Genomic DNA, 13,841 nt, shown 5'->3' with positions numbered 1-13,841 from the left:
ACCCACGCCTCACTTCCCTTACTCTTCAGGTCATCTTCAAATTTCATCATCTCATTTGTGACTACCCTGGCTATCCTAATTGTAATCAGCACTTACAACCTGCCCGCCCCTTCCCCCCCCCCCCCGCAGCCACCACCACAAGCTCTGTTCTAATTTTTTTTCTTAACTCCGCAGCACTTAATTACAATACTGTTTATGTTCTGTCTCCTCCACCACTAGAATATCAGTGGGTAGGCATCTTTATTCTCAAATGTGTCTCAAACACCTAGAACAGTAGATGCCCAGTAAACATTGAGTGAAGGAATTTTGGCCTTCTTTCTCTTGACCTCTGATACATTTTTTATATTGATGTTCCACTGGTTCTTACAACTTAGATTTGTTCTTGACACAAAATAAGTGAAAATTATTATGAAAAAAACTACAGTTATACACAATTATAAATCATTTGGAACAAGAAAGAGATGGGCCTATTTCTTGAGAAAAGTCATGTTTGAAGGGCTGCATGGTGAAAGAGGGAGCCAGCTTTAATTCTTTGGGGCTGTAAATAGCTAAATTATGAAGTTTTTCAGAATCAGTTGTCAATTCAGCATATGAAGTTACTTTCTGATAGAGCTCTGTAAATTGAATGGCTGGCCTAAGGAGACAATGAACTCTACTACCCGCCCCTATTCCCAGTATTCAAGATGTGAGTTGATCTGTCTGACTGACTTCAGTTTGGAATCATTTGGGGGATAAAATATGAACTAGGGTGACTTCTAAAGAACTTCCAATTGTGATGATTCTAGTCTCTGAACTGATCTGAAATAATGTCCAAGATTTATTGTTAAGTGAAAAAAGCAAGTTGCAAAAGAGTTTGTAGTATTTGACTGTGTAAGAAGGAAGAGAAGAGAAAAGAATATCAGGGGCACCTGGGTGGCTCAGTTGGTTAAGCATCTGCCTTCTGCTCAGGTCATGATCCTGGGGTCCTTGGATGGGGGCTGGCTTCTCCCTCTCCCTCTCCCTCTGCCCCTCCCCCCCGCTTGTGCCCTCTCTCAAATAAATAAAAATCTTCAATTAAAAAAAAGAAAAAATATCAAAAAGAAAAGCTGAAGCACAGGATAAACCAGAATATGATGAAAATAGTTATCTCGGGGCGCCTGGGTGGCTCAGTCCTTAAGTGTCTGCCTTTGGCTTGGGTCATAATCCCAGAGTCCTGGGATCGAGCCCTGCGTCAGGCTCCCTGCTCGGCGGGGAGTCTGCTTCTCCCTCTCCCCACTCCCCCTGCTTGTGTTCCCTCTCTCACTGAGTCTCTCTCTGTCAAATAAATAAATAAAATCTTAAAAAAAAAAAGAAAATAGTTGTCTCTAGGGGATAGGCAGGAACAAGGCAGGAAGGTAGAGCTGGGAGTAAGACTTCTGTGAGTACACTTGAACTTTGAACCATTTTTAAATGTTTTAAATGTTCAACGATAAAGTGAAATCAGATCTAAAAGGAGATAAAAGCAAAATCTCTAAAATTGACATAAAACAAAAACAGCGGTCCCAATGTTTATCAAATGCATAGTATCACCACATACAGAAAAAAGAATTAATTCAAATAATTTCAGCACTGTACTTTTGAGCACTCTAACTGCATACTCTTAGTGACCATATTCTAAGGATAAAACTCCAAAGAAATCTTAATAGGTTCTTTGTTGCTAGTGGTATTGGGATGATAATTCTGAAACTGTTTAGAATATTGAGGCCATTGGGTGCCAAGGTTCTCACTGGGAGAATGAAGATACAAATATGGAATAGGAGAAGATGAGAAGAACTCTGTAATATTATGTATCAGTTGGTCAATCGGAGTGTCAATATGAACTCATGATTTTTAAGCAGTATTTTAGGTTGAACTACATGAAATTGCCAATTTTTAGGCCACAAGTAGTCAAATATCAACAATTTCAATGATTTAACTCAGTATTTTCTAATTCTGCTCACTAAAAGGGACTAGAAGCCATGATACCCCAGTAATAATGAGCACAGCAATCTAGTGCCCTATATTGGTTTTTTAAATATCATTCATTCCCTGCCAGAAGGAATCAGGGCTCCTTACGGAAGTGGGTGATTATTAGTCTGGGGCAGGTAATGTATAAGGTGAGCCTGAAACATTTCCTATGCCAAAAAGCATAGAAGTGCTCAAAGATTTATTAAGGAAGACACACCACAAGGACACAGGAGATCATTGAAAGAGCTCCCACAGCCTAATTTGGTACAATTTGAGTATGAGAATGAATGCTAATTTTAATAGATTATAATACATTGAATTAAAAAAATCAGTGAATCCGGGGGTGCCTGGGTGGCTCAGTTGGTTAAGCGTTTGACTCTTTGTTTTGGTTCAGATCATGATCTCAGGGTTGTAAGATCGAACCAGGCATTGGGCTCCGTGCTGGGCATGGAGCCTGCTTAAGATTCTCTCTCTCCCTCTCCTTTTGCTCTCCCCACCCCCCACCCCACTCTCTCCAGCTCTTTAAAAAAAAAAAAAAAAAAAAATCAGTGAATCTGTAATGATATTCAAAATAAAACAAACATTTTAAAACAAACAGTTTAAAACAAACAAACAGGAAAAGCTCTTGACAGAAGAGAGCCCACTAGTAAATGTATTTATTATAGGAACTGAAAAGCACCATTTTATACTTTGCAGAGTTATATCAATTCAGGCAAAAACCACCAGTGGATGCTAAAGTCATTGCTTGAAGGTTTCTTTGAGAACAAGATATTCGTATTATCTAAAAGTCTTATTCCACAGATTATTCGTTAAATACAGAGAGTAAAAGGTAACCTTAAGATAGAAAAACTGGCTATTAGCGCCTTACCCAGGTAATCAAATCCCATAGCCTGACAGTTTGTGCCTTCTGAAGGAATGCAATGTGAGTACACACTATCACCTGTGAAGTATTCAACCTAGAATGTTCACTCTGAATCTAGTTGAGACTTAAAACTTAACTTTCCATTTGGGAAATTCAGAGAAGATTAATTTTGCCACATTTGATTTCCTTCTGTCCCTTCTTTTCTTCTGCCTTCCATGAGGAAACAATCTAATAAATCCAGAACATAAGACATACTACAAGGCATCTGGCCTGGGCTCTTCAAAAAGCAATGTTATATTTAAAAGAAAAAAGAATGGATTGTTTTACATTAAACAGACTAAAGAGACATAACTACCAAATACTGTGTGTAAACCTTGATTAGATCCTAGATCAGGAGGAAAACAGAGCTAAAGAAACTTTTGAGGGACAGTTGAAGACATTTAAATATGATCTGTAAGTTAGATGTAGGGAATTATTAGTCTCCTTGTCTATGGTAACAGCGCTGTGGTTCTGTAGAAGAATGGCCTTATTCTTAGAAAATGCATGTTAAAGTATGGAGGGGTGAAATATCATCTCTGCAACTTAAGTTTAAACAGTTCAGATGAAAAAAAAAATCTAGCTATATGAAAGGGAAGGGTAAGAGAGAGGAGAAAGATAAAGCGAATATGGGCAAAGTGTTGACATTTGATGAATCTTGATGGGAAGTATATGGATGTTCATCCTAAATGTTCTACAATGTTCTTTCAACTTTCCTAAAAGTTTAACATTTTTCAAAATGAAAATTGAGGGGAAGAAAGTTAATTTTAGCACATTCTTTGAGTTGAAACCATGGCTTTCCTGGCCAATGCCATAGGCCCTGGCTCCCATAGTTCTGGCCAGCCTTGTCCCATGGCCTCCACTCCTGAATGTTGTTTGTTGAAGTACAAAAAGTGGCAAAGATTGATGGGAGGTTCAGTGAGTGAGTCAATGTAACAGGGAAGACCATTTCAGTTGGTTCTAATTCAGTCTCATCCTATCTGTGTCCTTTAGAAAGTAACCCAACAACTATGTTCACTTGGTCTAGAATTTTGCTGACGCTTGAGGTTGATCTTGTGTGGGCCCTATATTAAAAACCCAGGGTCACGTAAAAAAGAGCCTGCCCAGGGTAGTGCTCTGTTTCTTCAGCTCACTCTATGGCCTCAGATGTGTCACTTCATCACTTGCGGGGGAGAGAGGGACAGATGGACCAAGGTCTCTTTCTGCTTTAAATAGACCTTACTTAGTCTTTTTCTGTTCTGAAAAATCTGGGATTTGTGTCAGACTTTGTAGCATCTGTTGTGGCAGGAGGGCTGAGTGAAAGAGTATTAACATTTCCACAGCTGCTATCAGAAAAAAATAAAAGGTCCAGCTCTGCTACACCATGGGGGTCGGCCCTCAGTTTGGACAATGCTCCCAGCTCCCTTTGCCTGAGAAAATTCAAATAGAGATAGAAGCTCAGACAAATTCAGCATCTGACTCAACTGGACTGTCCAGCACCCATCTGGCTGGACTCTCTACATGGTAGCCCATGGATGAGCGCCCCAGCTATTTAGTTGTTTTTCCTGCTGTGGTTTACTTAACATTTTCTGGTTTCTTTTTTTTTAAGATTTTATTTATTTATTTGACAGAAAGAGACACAGCGAGAGAGGAAACACAAGCAGGGGGAGTGGGAGAGGGAGAAGCAGGCTTCCCGCTGAGCAGGTAGCCTGATGGCGGGGCTCGATCCCAGGACCCTGGGATCATGACCTGAGCCGAAGGCAGATGCTTAACCAACTGAGCCACCCAGGCGCCCCCATTTTCTGGTTTCTGTATAAACTCCAATGCCATCTCATCAAAGAAAGTGTTTGTGTGAAAATTGTATTCTTTTTACCTCTTAAGGTTATTTCTTAAATTGTTTCCGTTCCTTTTCACTCATTCACCATCACTGACCCAGATCCTTCACAGCAGAATTGCTTGCTATCAAGGAGACAAACTGAGAGTCATGGACAGAGGAGAGGAGCGCCTCTATAAATTTTGTTAGTCTGGAGATGGTCCCTCAACCACAGTTTGTAAAACACTGTTTTATGAGAAAAGAAGATGGGATGAAGACAGAAAAGGACACCCTTGGAAACAGTAACACTGTGGTATGACCACAGGCTTGCACGCCGGGAGGTCATGAGTTCTAATCCTAAATGTATTTCCCAAGATGCAGCGGCAAAGTTGAATGGAAAAGTGCTAACGAGAGCCCTTTGGTCATTTGCTCATGCACTTATCCATCAGCTGTTCCTTCCGTGTGTGCCTTCCGCGTGCTGGAGGAGACACAGAGCCAGACCTTGAGGAGCACCCGGCCCTGTCACAGTAAGAACACATATCCCTAAATCCCCGCCAGCATGCTGGTGACAATGACCAGCACCACTGGAGAGGGGCAGGCTGCAGCCATGGGCGGGACAGTGGACGAGAAGCGCTCTCCACTCGGTGGAACCACAGAAGGTTCCCTGGAAAAAAGATGGCTTCGTGTAGCCAGTCTTTTAAAAGCTAGGTCGGTCTTAGACATTGGAGATTGGCTGAGTGAACGTCCACATGTCAGGAACAGCACAGTGTTTCAGACACCAGAGGGTAGAGAGGGAAGTTTGGCACAAAAGGTACGTGTTGGGACTGTGCAGACTAGCTGGAAAAATCCAGGTTGGGGCCATATCATGAAAGGCTTTGAATTCTAAGCTGCATTTCTATTTTACTCACTAAGGAGTGGATAAAGGTTTTTGACCAGATTAATCTGGCAGCACCTATGACCTTAGGGAGAGCAATTTCTTTTTTCTTTTTTTTTAAGTAGGCTCCACGCCCAGCATGGAGCCCAGTGCAGGGCTTGAACTCTGGACCTCGAGATTAAGACCTGCGGTAAGATCAGGAGTCCGAAGTGTAACCGACTGAGCCACCCAGGCAGCCCATAGGGAGAGGTAGGGGCCGTGGCCAAACTCCAGAGAGGTGACTGTAGTGACAAAGTGGTGAGGCAGTGTTGCCATGGAGACTAGCCAGCCACCTCCAGCTGCAAGGAGGTGGAGGTGCTGGTGCCTTGAGGAAGGAGAGGACGCAGGGTCAGAGGAAGAGTGACAGAGGAACAGAAATTCTTTCTATGGTTTTATTCCCTGGGATTCTTGGCAAGATCTCAAGGGATTAGAGAAAGCTTTTAGTTACTTTTCCTGTCTTCTTTTCCGGGACCAATGGCTTTGAGGAGGACAATCTTAGAAGTTTTCTGTCACTTTAAAAAGTTCTACTAAGCCCTTCAGTCACGTGCCTTCAGAAATTTTGGTTACATAACGTTGCACTGAATCGGAATTCTGCAGCCTCACGACCTGGAGTCTCATTCTTTCCCTCCCCCACCTGGCACTTGATTTCCTGTGGGTCAGGGTTAGCTTCTTTCTAACCATTGTTGCGGAACTCTTTAAATATTTGGTCTCACAGGTTCTAAAAGCTGGCAGGCCAGGCTGCTCCCTGCAGGTTGTGAGACCAGAGCCTTCCAGAAAAGGAGCCAGTAAAATCCCCAGCATGTTAACAGAGTGTAACAGCTGCACAGAGCGCCACCCCCGTGGGGCTGGGCTCCCAAGTGCTGAGGCCGGCAGCTCCCGGCCGCTGTGGCCCACAACCAGAAGGAGCCCCCATGCACCACATCGTGGCCGGTTCGTAATTGTGGTGATGACAACAGATTAAATCACTGGCTCTCAGCGCTGAGGACTGGGGTTTGTCAGGGTCACTCACTGTTCCCTTGCTTCTCCCAATTTTCCACAGCGAGCGAGCAAGTTTGGAGGGCACTGCTACAGTACAAATATTTGTTGGGAGTTCTCCAAGTTTTACTCTGTCTAGAAGTTAGTTCTTTTAGTAGCCCATACAGAAGGTCTTCTTTTCTTCCAGCATCCCCTTCAACGTGATTCTGAAATGTTGTAACTCCTTAATCTATGCACATACTTACATCCTGCTTTAAGAAAAAAAAAAAAGTATTTAAGGTACCTAGCAGGTATACATATAATGCAGTTAATTTTTTAAAATTAGGATATAAGGGAAAAGGAAAAATAAGTGGGATAATTAGTCACAGCCAGGATAAAGGTGAGTGCACAGAGTTCAAACGACAAATAAGATCCTTTTGAGGCAAGTCACAATAGTTTACTGAGTTCCTAGAAGCCAAAGCAAAGAGGGAAGCTTAAAAGATACAAACAAACCATTAACTCAGGAGGGTAGGAGTGGGTCCTTGCCCTTTATAAACTTCCCCCCAGAAGTACTCATCAAAGGGGCCCCGAGTGAGTGGTTGGAACAAAACCCTTATCAGCTTCTCTGCAGTGGACAGCATAGCCATTCTCTTGACTTCTTGCCATGATCCTTGAGGTAGACTTGGTGGCAAGGCTCCATCTGGGATAAGGACTCCACTGGAGGCCTGTGCAGGGTCCAGTTCATCACTTCCCAAAGGATGGTCTCCTGAGGAACCTGTTGCCATCTGGGAGATCCTCTGCCACGAGAAAGAAAAAAAAAAAAAAAAACCCAGATCAAATAGATATGTCAAGAATTGCAAAGCAGCAGCTCATTGAAGGCTCTTAGAAGTCCCTTATGGCCCAGCATTTCCCAAACTGATTTAATCATCAGACCTTTAAAACAAAAAACAAAAACAAAAAACTTGGTGCACTGGGGATCATTGATCTAAAACAGGGGTCAGCAAACTTTCTGTTAAGGGCCAGACAGGTAATATTAAGTAGACAGTCTGTGTCATGAGTACTGAGCTCTGCCATTGTAGCCAAAAAGCATGGCTATATTCATTTATGGACACTGAGATTTGAATTTCATATAATTTTCCCATGTCATGAAATAATATTCTTCTTTTGTTTTTTTCCCAACCATTTAGAAATGTAAAAGCCATTCTTATCCCACAGGTCATTCAAAAACAGGTGGCAGGCCCTTTTTGGTCAGTAGCTATAGTTTGCTGTCCATGATCAAGGATAATGTTTGGATGGTAGATCTTTCCAGCAAGCCTTCATGATTACTGTTCCTCAGAGTTGTTTTAATTTAGACTTTTATGTTTCTGGTTTCAGAGCAAATTAAAAAAAAAAAAAAGTAGTAGAGATTTGGGTTGAGTGTTCAGGCTAGTCTAAGATTTTTCTCAGAAACAGTGGGTCCTCTTAAAGAAATTTACAACTTAAAACTGAAGCCCTGAAGTTTTAGTCTGTCATGTATGTCTGCACTAATTGGACACTGTAATGCTTTAGTGGGCGTCATTCATTCATTGAAATAAAAGTCAAAGCACCCAGAGACATTTAATGTTAAGAAAACATAACTTCCTTTTCAGCAATCTAAGTACACCAGTCAACTGTGGCCCCTACCAAGCTAATCAGTGTTCTTTTTGATTTTTGACTAAAGGGACATTCTTTCAGCTTCTTATGATGTCACTAAGAAAGGAGGATCAAAACATTCCCCCCCTCCAAGTCTGATATTTTATTTTCAGTTCAACAAGTATTTATTGAGCACTCAGTGAATATATAAAGCATTTTGCCAGCTTTTATGGAGGCTACAAAAAGAAACAAGCAGTCAGTTCCTTCCTTGCCTTGTGAATCAAGTTCAAGATCCTCACCAATTCAGAGCCCATTACATTGGTGTCAGGATTAATTTCACTTCCCTGTCTCTTACTGTCAGCCTGGGTGCATTCATTCAGCGAACACTTGGGAGTTGCAGCCTCTGTTCATATCACTGCAACACAGCCTTCAGGGAGCTTACTTCCCAGGGAACATCTGGTGTTTCTCTTTTCATCTGGCACTGTGCCATATTTACATCTTCTTCTAGATGGTAGAACAGAAATTATTTCTTTATATCCTGAGACCTCCACATTTATGTCCCCCCCCCCCGCCCCGTCAGCACCTCTTCTTCAATTATTTAGTGAGAAGATTGGATGGCCCGAGAAGCCACTCTTCCTAGGACTGCACTCTAAATGCTCTTGTGTCCTCCACCTGAGTTGCACCCAACTTTCCTCGCCCTCTTCTCTTCGTACACCAGTGAGTTTATAGTTTTATGTGATTCATCATTTTAAAGCTATTGACTGTATTCTGCAGTACGAGTCTACAAAGTTGCTAAACGTCTTTATAAGCAATATTATGTATGTGATGGACAATTATTTTTTGTTTGAGGGAGATTATCTGCAGTGCTAATTTTTTTCCACTTATGAAAGTAATAGTTATAGTGAAAATTTTGAATAATATGGAAAAGCATAGAGGGAAATTTTAGTAATTGTGGCACCTATTCATCAACTCTGTTAACAATGAATGCATCTCTTTTACTTTCCTGGATTCAAAAATCATATCTGAAATTGTTTATTTTTAGCAGCACCTGGGTGGCTCAGTTGGTTAAGTGTCCAACTCCCGGTTTTGGCTCAGGTCATGATCTTGGGGTTATGAGATCAAGCCGCATGTCAGGCTCCATACTCAGTGTAGAGTTGGCTTGGGATTCTCTCCCTTTCCCTTTCCTTCTCCCTCCCCCTGTACCCCTCAGCCTTTCTGCCCCTCTCCCTGCTTGCACGTTCTCTCTCTCTCTCAAATAAAATCTTTTTTAAAATTTTAATTTTTAAGTTAATGAACAGTGAAGCTGACCTTGTACAGTTATATTAATTTTAAGACATGTATAGATTCATGTAACCACCATGATAGTCAAGATGCAAGAAAGCTCTGTTCTCCCACAACAGGCACCCTCAGCCCCTGGCAACCACTGATCTGCTGTCATAGAATTTTGTCTTTTTGAGACTGTCGTAGAAATGGAATTATACATTATATAAGCTCATGAGAATGGTGTTTTTAACTTAGCATAGAAACTTTGAGATTTCAAGTTGTTAACATGTAGGAGCAATTAGTTCCTTTTTGTTGCTAATTAGTATTCCCTTGTATAGATATACCACAGTTTGGTTATCTGTATATTCTTTTACCATTTAAGAGTCTGTCTGTCTCTCTTTTTAACATTTTGACATTTCTCAAATCCTGAAATACATTAAAATCAATGTATATATTTACTGTGATAGGGGTTTTTGTTTCCATAAAAAGCTATTGTTGAATTGATGGGGCATCTTAGAATGGGTACTGTCCTAAGATCAAGCTATTGCAGGGGTGAGCTGATTGCCGTGAGGGGTCAGAGTGGGCTGCTGAGGGTTATTAGGAGTAAGGGGACTGAGGAGGGAAGGCCCCAAGAGCTTTGCAAGCCAGCACCAGAGCCAGCTTGGCAGCTTCTGAGGGCTCTGGGGACACTTTAAGCAGAGGAGCGACCCAAGGAAAGAAGTTTGTACAAACCAAACCAGTCTAATCGTGGTGGGTACCAGGATTCTTCCCACCGTGAGTGCTGATGCATCCGGAGAAGACCGGGGCATGGCAGCGGTGGTACTGCTGGTACTGAGGACATGGAGGAAGAACTTGGGAAGAGTCCAGAGGCAGCAGAGGGCACCAGCTAGAGAGCCTGTGTGGGGGAGGGCAGGTGCCTCCTGCCAAGCACCCCAAGCCCCAGGCCAGTGCCTGGGGAGGGAAGGCAGGGGGTGTGAAGAACTGTGGACAGACTGCCCAAACCGCAGGTGTTTATGTGGCTGGATTGGTGGCTGGGTAGGGCGTGTTATTTGGGAAGCTCTAAAGCAAAACGAGAATGTCTCTGCACTTGAGATATGCGTAGGGGTAGCATGTGAAGATAAGGGGAGAGAGGACATACTGATTCTGTGAACTTGGGTGAAATATACAATTATTCCATGGAAACAACCTGATTAGGTACGTTTCCAAGTATAGTTGTATTATGGCTAACTGTATGGCCCAGAGTTTTTTTTGGTAGAACTTATTCTTGGGTCCTCTCCCCTTTGTCCCAACGAGTCAGATGACTTATTCTTTGGCAAACCCCCACTTTGGCGAGATAGGAGAAGGAGCAGTAAGTCATCCTCACATACATCCTTGAAGGACAGGTTCCCATTAGCCACTGAGGAAGGGGGAGGCAAAAGCAAGAGCTGACCTTCGGAGAGTAATTTACCAAAGGCACTTGCTCCTCATGTCAGAAAACTTTCTGGGAAGCCTCCCCCCCTCGTCTGGAAGCCACCTCACTCTACCCACTCACACTTCTTGCTCAGGCCCAAGGAGAAGTAGGTGCCAGTTCACAGAAAGAGGAAGACCCTCAGAGATACTATGGAGTCTTGGTAGCTTCTCACATTTGTCTCTCCCATCTCACTGTGGACGAAAGATCCCCTTCTCAGAGAGCTATGACAGAAGTCACTCTTCCCTTTCCTACCATTTGCACATTTGCCAAGTAACCGTTCTTTAAAACTCTGGTACAGTGGGGGTAAAGGCTCTGGTATTTGTGGCATTGCTAATCATATCTTCAATCTTTCCTAGGAAAGACTGTATCTTCACCATTGACCCATCAACTGCCCGCGACCTCGATGATGCCCTCTCCTGCAAGCCACTTGCTGATGGTAGGATGGAAATTTCTATACTTTTCTGGGTAGCAGGCCATCTGTGTGCCTTTCTGGTCAGCCTGGCTGCCATGTATTCCCCAGGCGATATAATGTGCAGGGCTGGGTTTGCTTTGTTCCTGAGACTTCACATTATGGGACTTAAAGATTGTGTTCCTGTGGTGACTCTGACGAGGGTGAGAATAAGAAAGGTCCTCTCCCCGGGACATTTCCGGCCCTCCGCGGATGCAGCAGGGAGGGCAGAAGGACTACTTCCTTGGCTCCCTAGGAAGTTGCAGTTTGGGTGCAGTGTGTTCAAGAAGAAAGCCCTTAAGCTCTGCTTAGGAGAAGCACTGGGTTCTTTACCTGCAGTTACCAACAGATTAGGATGATTTGGAGGTACTCTCCAAAGGCATACTCAGCAGTGGGTAGTAGGAGCACCTTCCCTACCGAATGCCCTCCAGACCTGCACTGGAGAAGCCTGCCCTACTCCCAGCAGGTCTTCATCTGTCTGGCAGATTACAAAAGGCAGCTGGTAGGGGCTCTTTAAACATTCTTTTGGGATGGAACTAAGCAGGAAAGAGTATGGGATTTGAGAACTACGGTGGGGTGAGGGGGAAGGAAAGTGTGTGGGGTGTGAGAAGTGCAAACCCTATCAGTCCCCGTTCTAATGCCCCTCCCATGTGCTTCTTCTAGTCTAGCGGTTTCTTGTCCCTCTCTAGGATGGCGTCTAGGTGACTGTCTTGGCTTTAGTCATTCTTGGATATGGCTTCAGCACTGTCATGGGCTTTGATGGCTTGCTGATGATGGGTATCCACCCTTGAGGTTTCAGTCTGCGGCAAAGTCTTTTAAAATATTGCAGAGGTGTCTATTGACGTAAAACTCCACATAGGTTCCGTGTGTGATCTCTTCTCTACTGTAGTAGGCAGTGAAGATTAGGAGATAGGAGGCTGAGAGACAGAAAACATCATTGCCTAAAAATGCTTTTACCTTCTTTTAGTGGGAGTCCTCCTTGAAACTGTAGGCAAGGTTGCTCAGTAATCTCAACTAAAAAAAATTGAAAGAAGCATAAAACATAAAGAGAGAAAAGTTCCCCTAGAAATTTTGGAGCAATTACAGATTTTTAAAATCCAGAATGTGAGCAGCCTACTTAAAAAAGCAAATACTGGGTTGGGTTCTTATCTTCTGAGCAACATTTGCTAAGTGCAAAGGCTTGAGCATGTCGCTCTATGTGAGCTCCAGCATGAAAAGTGCTCCCAGGCAGGAAGCCTGGTAACAATGAACCTCACTTCCTGTATTTCCCTTCTCTCCGGGTTCACAACCCTGCTCTGTTTGGAGTCTAATGCTTGAAAAAAGTTGTTCATTTATCTTGTCCACTTTTATAGCTGTCAGTGGCAGAAGGCAAGGTCTAGCAGCTGTTGCCGCATCTCGGCTGGCCTGGATGGTATTCTTGCGGGACCCCAGAGAGCAGGCCTGTGTCCTGCCCCACTCGCTCTATACTACACACTGCGTCTCCTGTCTAGCATCGCAGAGTACAAGCAGAGGGTTCTGGTAGGGAAGTGGTAAAAGATAGGGCAGGAAAAGTAGATTGGGCACAAATGGTACACGCTTATAAATTACCAACCAAAGAATGTTCTGTGCCAGACAATTGAAAACCAGTTGTTTTCAATCTCTTGTTCAAGCAGAGCAGTAAAAGTAAGGAAAATAATTTAGCAGTACAAGATGAAGGAGAAGGAGGCAAAGTAGAGGCAGAGAAGCATCATAATTACTTAGGGAAATAGGTCATAAACGGGATTGGGGGTGGTGGCGACACTAAGGAGGGCGGGGAGGGCAGATGTGACAAAGGGGTAATGACTGAAGAATCACTGGAAATGGATGTTGGGGTTGAGGGAGAGGAGTCTTTGCACTACCCAAGGTGGAGCAAAAGTTTCAACCTGGATGATGCAGAGATGGAATTTACAAGTTACAAGCCAGGGCGGTGAGAACACGAGCTGGTTTGGGAGAGACCGAGTCTACATGCAGCTGACTGTCAGATGATACATATTTATCTAAGCCACCAGCCATCCTTTTCAGAGGAGGTCGGGACAAATAAGCTAAATGTATGTAGTCCATAGAACTACATACACAGAGAGCCCTGGAGGAAAGTAGACAACACACCAAAATGCAAGCAGCAATTTTATCAGGATGATGGGATCGTAAGTGATTTTTCTCTTTTCTCTAGTTTCCACATTTTTATAATGTGGTAATAATAGTTTTGTAATGAAAAAATGTTTTGTAGTAAAAAAAAAATTATGAGGTGCCAGAAATCACAGGCTGCCCAGTAGCGCACTGCACCAGGTGATCAGATACCTTCCATCTGCTTAGTTATTCCTGCATTCCGGAGGAGTCATTCACATCTGGTCATTTGGCAGAGCAGCAGAAAAAGGACATGGAAAAGGAGTCGGGGAAGAATCCGAAAAGGCTGGAGTTGGTCAGTCAAGTGGTTTTATGGTGGCACTTCTACAGTTGGCCTTTGGGACAAGGGTTTCTGCCAAGGCTATTTATCCAGGGGGATGAAAAGCGAAAGTCAATTCCAGTTTG

At 43.2% G+C, this 13,841-nt stretch overlaps 1 protein-coding gene across 9 annotated transcripts in view; it reads left to right on the top strand.

Moving 5' to 3' along the window:
• The window catches only part of DIS3L2 (DIS3 like 3'-5' exoribonuclease 2), a 355,216-nt gene that overhangs the window by 203,239 nt on the left and 138,136 nt on the right, over positions 1-13,841 (top strand). For all 9 annotated transcript variants that reach the window (XM_088021501.1, XM_028105173.2, XM_028105172.2 and 6 more), the window contains one exon: positions 11,203-11,282. In XM_088021501.1, coding sequence (XP_087877627.1) covers positions 11,203-11,282 — 80 coding nt within the window. The remainder of the gene's footprint in view (positions 1-11,202; positions 11,283-13,841) is intronic.

Source organism: Eumetopias jubatus, unplaced genomic scaffold (assembly GCF_037043125.1).
Source record: "Eumetopias jubatus isolate StellerSeaLion01/CBP00866 unplaced genomic scaffold, mEumJub1_p1.0 scaffold_3, whole genome shotgun sequence".
NCBI lineage: Eukaryota > Metazoa > Chordata > Mammalia > Carnivora > Otariidae > Eumetopias > Eumetopias jubatus.
Note: the sequence above shows the minus strand (reverse complement) of the source record. Positions and strands in the feature narration are given on the sequence as shown.